At 37.6% G+C, this 5,965-nt stretch overlaps 2 protein-coding genes across 3 annotated transcripts in view; both read right to left on the reverse strand.

Annotated features, from left to right (window-relative positions):
- The window catches only part of LOC104699762 (U-box domain-containing protein 36-like), a 9,788-nt gene extending 4,355 nt beyond the window's left edge, over positions 1–5,433 (reverse strand). The window contains exons 1-7 of one of the 2 annotated variants that reach the window (XM_010415110.2): positions 5,061–5,433; positions 4,849–4,952; positions 4,647–4,768; positions 4,446–4,550; positions 4,090–4,321; positions 3,693–4,007; positions 3,268–3,599 (exon numbers count right to left, since the gene is read on the reverse strand). In XM_010415110.2, coding sequence (XP_010413412.1) covers positions 3,375–3,599; positions 3,693–4,007; positions 4,090–4,321; positions 4,446–4,550; positions 4,647–4,768; positions 4,849–4,952; positions 5,061–5,268 — 1,311 coding nt within the window. In that variant the 5' untranslated portion in view covers positions 5,269–5,433 and the 3' untranslated portion in view covers positions 3,268–3,374. Of the gene's footprint in view, positions 1–3,267; positions 3,600–3,692; positions 4,008–4,089; positions 4,322–4,445; positions 4,551–4,646; positions 4,769–4,848; positions 4,953–5,060 lie in introns of those variants that run through there. The other variant, XM_010415109.2, reaches the window with a different exon arrangement.
- On the reverse strand, positions 1,287–2,899 carry LOC104699763 (1-aminocyclopropane-1-carboxylate oxidase homolog 8-like). The gene is made up of 3 exons (XM_010415112.1): positions 2,357–2,899; positions 1,833–2,157; positions 1,287–1,730 (listed from the first exon to the last, which is right to left on the reverse strand). The coding sequence occupies exons 1-3, from the start codon at positions 2,893–2,895 to the stop codon at positions 1,479–1,481; spliced, it is 1,116 nt and encodes a 371-aa protein (XP_010413414.1). The 5' UTR covers positions 2,896–2,899; the 3' UTR covers positions 1,287–1,478.

A 5,965-nucleotide genomic window follows, 5' to 3' on the forward strand; every position in this document is an offset into this window, starting at 1 on the left:
AGTCAAAAGAAAATCTGAGGTAGGCATTTTCTAGAAACTGATGTCGTCAAAGCCTGTGCGTAAGCTTGCTTACCTAAGCTCATATATATTTCTTCATGTGCTTTTATATTTTTGCCCCTCATCAAGATCAAGGTCAACCGCTTTCTCTCGAACGACCTGGTCTACTCTCTACTTAGTCGCGTAATAATAAAAGACTTTACCTAATCAAGAGCAAACATACAAAAGCTCAAGAGGAAAGCAAAATTTTTACGATTAGTTTAAAATAATCGAAGGACAATTATTAATTTTACGTACGTACCTCCTCGTCATAAAAAGAACAAACTCTTAGGGAACAAACACTTATAGTTCAAAATTCATCATAATACTAAAATCTAAGGTGATCTTAGTACATGCGTAACCACCCCACAGAAGAGTGACCATACCAACAATACTTTAGTAATATAGAGTAAATAACTACTGACTACGAAGCATATTGGGTTGTACCCTCTGTGCATATATAATAATAAAATCAGAGAATTTTGAATTGACAAAAAATTTACAAATTCTTATGTGCTTTCCTCTTTCTCTTTTTTATGAAGCCGCAATTTCTGGCCATGGAACATCGCTCCCGCTTGAAATGAAGAAAACAAGATAGTCAAAAATTAACCCGTTACGGATTTCTTATTCGAGCGAGAACCGCCATTAAATAAAGAGTGTGATGCAGAAACACCCGACGTGGTCTGATCTCGCCGGCTCTTCTCTCTCACTGGATTTTTTTATCTTTCGAATTTTAGTTTTTTATCCCTAAGAGTTTATTCTTTTTAGTTTATGGTCCCTTAAGATTGTGATTTTTATAGCTATAGCTCCTGACCTTTGTAATTTTAGTTTAATCCTATATCTTTTGGGATTTATAGTATAGCCCTCTTAACTTTTGAGTTTTTTAAATTCAGTCTCCTAACTTTGTGATGTTAACTTATTGGATGAGAATAAACCAATTTGCCCGCACAACTGTGGTCCAGTGGTAAGGGAGAATTGGGGAAATGTTAAAAGAAACTAACTTAGGTTTGATCCACCCTGGAAACAAAAATCATAGTTGTGTGGGAAGTCCGTCAATTGGGTCAAAGACCTAATTGGTTTGCCTGTTAGTCAGAAATGTAGGCGGCCTGACTACCTCCTCACATTAGGTAGTCGAAAAACATTCCAAACTCGGAATAAATATTGTGGTGGCCCTTCGGAAAAGTCCACTTCGATGTGTTTCTACCGAAACTGACTGAACAGCCGATAGGGTTTATCAAAAAAAAAGAGAATAAGCCAATGAGCCGACGGTGTGTTTCTTCCGAAGACTTTTTATTTGGTCCATGTCACATGGGACTGGAACACATACTTGCACACATTATTTTACAAAAGAGATATTTGACCAATGACTCAGGTCTTGACATGGAGAGACGCAAAACAAACATTATTGTTACAAAGATATTTTATTTAATTGGTCAATGTGCTCAGATCTTGAAATGGTGTAACGCAGAGGTATTAAGCTCTTTAGACCCGTACATGCTCGAGAACTCGGCGATAGTGGTGTCCCTATACTTGGGAGGGTTTTGTTCTGACGTTAGTTCTTTGATGGGTCCATATACTCGAGGATTTGCCTTCATGACAGTGCTGAAGAAACAGGGCACTGAAATCCGCGGTTCAGCTGCTCGGTTTGCTATCACCCTGTGCTCCACGCTTGTGAATTTGTCATTGCTTATAAGCTGAACAATTAAAAAAAAAAAAGTTAGTCACATTTCCGTCTAAATCATTGATGAAACTATATATCAATAGAAACAAAGCTAAAAGTTTACTAGTAATATAACCTGGAGAAGATCTCCAACGTTGACGACAAGAGCTCCAGGGATGGGAGGGATATCAACCCAATATTGGTGGTTATGGAGAACTTGAAGCCCTCCGATATTTCCCTGAAGAACAATGGAGAGAAAAGAAAAATCGGTGTGCTTGCTTAAGCCTAGAGTAAGGTCAGGCTGAGGGCAAGGTGGGTAATACTGGCCAAACAAGACCAATGACTTGTTGCAATCCATGTCCTTGAGGTGATTACGGTTCAACCCTAGAGCCTCTGATAGAAGCTCAAAGAGCAACTCACCTAAATTCATTATTTCCTTTGTGTACTCCATCATAATCTCCCTGCCACAACAAAACTTTTGATTCAAATTTAAGAGGTTTTACTGGCTCATGTTTTTTTTTAAAACATTTACATCCAAATGGGTTTCCTTCATCTTCATTAGATACCTCAAAATAATTAGGAAGTCTTTCTAAACTTTCTAAAAACAAAAAAAAAAAAAAAATTGTAGATCAGTTCATCCAGTTGGTATGGAAACCTTACCCACAAATTGGAGGCAAGTCCTCTAATGTGGGAAGATCCGGGGCCATATAGGCACACATGGTATCTCTCCAACTCGCCGCCTGAGCTGTGTAGAGATCAAAATTACTGTAGTATACCATTTTTCTAGTGTGGTCGCGAGAGTAGAACCGTTTCTTTAATTCAGCATCCTGCTCGTGAAACCCCCGAACCCCTTCTTTCACCTTCTCCAGTACGTCGAGCGGGATCCCGTGGTTTACCACCTGGAAGAAGCCCCAGTTCTCCGCTGCATCTCCTATCTTCTCCACCACGCTTCTCCGCGTGACTGAATCTTGATTCTTGTAGTACACTCCTCCTCTCAGATCGATGGTTGGGATCATGAGCTGTGAAGCTGCAAGTGGTGGTTTTGGGCTTGCTAAAATAACCGGAGGTGCACGGAACATAGCTGGAACCTCTGAGATTCCAGAATCAACAAGGCCTTTCACGCCTCTCATCGTCTCCTCGAAAGATTTTAGTTGAGTTAAACGATCAGTTGCAATGTTGGATGTTGTTGATGAATCCATTGCTTTTTTTTTTCTCCCTATGATCATACTAGTTTTATAATAATGACTTCAGGCCTTCAAGGCATCAAACAATGATTAACAAATACAATATAATATATAGTGAGTCACTCATGACGTTATCTCCGTCATATTAAACGTCACGATGGAAGACTAATTAATTCAGTCTCCGTTATAATAATATACTTCAGTCATTTTGTAGAATACTTCTTATAGTTCATCATAATATTAAAATCTAAGGTGAATCATATCTATATTTAGTATATACATGCGTAACCGGTAACCACCCCACAAAAGAGTGAGCATATATCAACAATACTATATAGTAATAATATAGAGTCACAACTATTAATTATGTTGTACGCAATGTGCATAGGTATATATAATAATAAAATCAGAGAATCTTGAATTGACAAAAATTTTGAAAGTGTTATGATTTATGATTAATTTGTCAGTCTGATTAGGCCATTAAGACGAATAATTTAATCACTTATATCTTTACAAGAAGAGGGTCTGTTCAGTGATTCTGGAACTTGTAGCCATTCTTGAATTGCGGATCGAAGAGCAAGATTTGGAACCAAGCTCGTGTGAGAAAGCCTTTTGTTTATCATTGGAGAAGTCTCGTGTCCTCTCTCGAACCAACCGCTTATTGCTTCTCCTTCATACGTAAAACCATCGGCTGCTACATGTGGATCCTCCATTATATCCTGCAACAAAATAACAGTAACAGTTTCTTTCTTATAATTACAGCATTTTGATCATTTAGTAGTTTTCATTGATCTTTTGTAACGTTTCTTTACCTGTGTAATGGGACAGATAAAGTACTGAGGCGGTTCACGGTGGTTAGAGGGAGACACCTTCTCTTCCTCGCGTAGCTTTGTTACTTCTCTGAGCTCTATCTTCAACTCTTCTTGTTCTTTTCTAAGTATTCTCAACGCTTCCACTGATAAGCTATACTTGTCTTGAAGCTTTCTTATCACCATATTAGATTCGGCTATTTGGATCTCGGATTCTGATCTCATCTTTTCTATTTCTTCTTTTGCTTTCCTCAGCACCTTCTCTGTTTCTTTCCTACGCTTCATCTCCTCGAAATACGCAGTTTCCCATTGTTTAGCCTACAATTTTCGTAGACAGAGTTATAAAAGTTTGATACGTCTATGCAAAAAAAAAACTTGTTAAGTGGAAATTTCATACTACCTTTTTGAGTGCGTCAATTGCTGATTTTTCAGCTTCATCACGCTTAGAAGCCTCAAAGCGTGCTTTCCTTTTGGAAGTCTCAGCTTCTGTGACAGCTACTTTGATCAGATCATCATCTCTAACTATACTCGACCTTGGAACACTTTCACTTCCTCTAGTAACCTCGGATTGTATCAAAGAATTTGTCGACGATGCACATTCTAGATACAAGTTCTCTGTTCTTCTAGCTTCCCTGCATTGTAGTATGACTTGTGAGACAAGTAAACGTCAAAGACCAATCCTCAACAGTGAATATCTATAGTATGTTCAGCTAACACAACAAAATATGAAGAAATGACTTAATTAATTAGCCAAACCTTGAACTAATTAGGTATCCGTTGCACGTAAACCATATCTGACAAGTAGCAGGCGCTTCTCTGTTAATGTAAATAGCTTTCTTGGACTGTAAGTCTCTCATTTTCCTGCATAATCAACGTTTTAATTCATTCACTGATCTGTTTTTAGTCTCTTTCGATAACAAAAGAAGTCTTAGTCTAATACACCAAATAACAACCTACATTGAATAGTGTCTATCACCTGCTGCTCCCATGACGAGTTTCCTAACTCCACGCTGAGATATCAATTGGAGGATACCTTCCTCTACCGAATCCATTTCAATATATACTATCTCTGCGCTGACCTATTCACACGATTTAACTTGAAATTTAGAACCAAATCTATCTTCTACCATCAAAACACTTGGATAAGAAGTAACCATACCTGCAATTGCCTGCATATATGAAAGAACGTGTCCAACTTCTTGTGAGCTTTCTTCTTGTCTTTTCTATAAACCCGCAATTTTTTGTCGTCCAACATTGCCCCCGCTTTAAATTGAATAAAACAAGATAGTCCAAAGTTAACCAAAATATCCTTAATTAATCTCTGCATTAAAAAAGAAAAAAAAGAATGCTAAGGAGATTTAGTTTACTTACAAACTGAGTTCTGGATAGGTTTATGAACATGGACGATGCAAAACTCTTTGCCTCCACTGTTCTCTATAGCCCAAACAAGACTAGACTTGCCCTCTAGATTTTTGCCTGACACTGCTACATAGATCTTCTCATCCATCAGCGTCTCTCTTTTGCTAGTTTCCATTGATTCAACGATATCTCTGCCGTGATATCTTAAATCGCCAACCATTTTCACTATTTATTGGATCGGAATCTTTATTGTTACGGTGACTCCGGTCCATATAAAAAAAAGAACAGAGTATTTTTTTTTTTTTTTTTGCAGAAACAAGCGATAAAGATTTGATCTAACAGAGTATTTGATGAGCCGAGCTATAGTCTATATATAGAGAGGAAAGGCTTATCAGAGACACATATCTAATCACGAAACCGTGTTTAATGAAAGCCGCCTTATCGCAGAAGCTTAATCAGATAAATTTAGAACAAGGGATAAGCCTATGACTTTCAATGAGAGCCGACCAAAGAATCTCAAAGTAATTGATGGTCTCTGTCTTTGTCAATAGAAATGTCAACATTACGAAACTGAGATCGAAACTTCAGATGATAACTTAGGTTTGATGCCGTCAACGGCTGCGTATTATTACTACGGCTATGCCCTTAACTGTCATCCGCTTCATAACGACCTCGTCTTCTCTCCCGCGTAAAAATTAATTTATATTTTTGTTAATGCTAGTTAATTTGAAGCTTTTAAGAGTTTAGTACAAACAAGTTCATAAAGCAAACAAAGCCAACGTCCACAATTTTAGTTAATCAAAAGAAATATTATTTTAGTTTCATGTGAAAATGATAGTTTCAGTTTTTTTTTGGGAAAACGTCCTGGTTTCCCATGAGAACTATGATATCGTACCAGATGGAGCCCGATCTTTACC

Source organism: Camelina sativa, chromosome 7 (genome assembly GCF_000633955.1).
Source record: "Camelina sativa cultivar DH55 chromosome 7, Cs, whole genome shotgun sequence".
Classification (NCBI taxonomy): Eukaryota; Viridiplantae; Streptophyta; class Magnoliopsida; order Brassicales; family Brassicaceae; genus Camelina; species Camelina sativa.

Excerpts from the sequence above, each read along its gene's own strand:
- LOC104699763 (XM_010415112.1), bottom strand. The coding sequence starts at position 2,895 with ATGGATTCATCAACAACATCCAACATTGCAACTGATCGTTTAACTCAA. Across the intron at positions 2,158-2,356 it reads GACTTGCCTCCAATTTGTGG|GGAGATTATGATGGAGTACA; the intron begins GTAAGGTTTCCA and ends TTGTTGTGGCAG. Across the intron at positions 1,731-1,832 it reads ACGTTGGAGATCTTCTCCAG|CTTATAAGCAATGACAAATT; the intron begins GTTATATTACTA and ends TTAATTGTTCAG.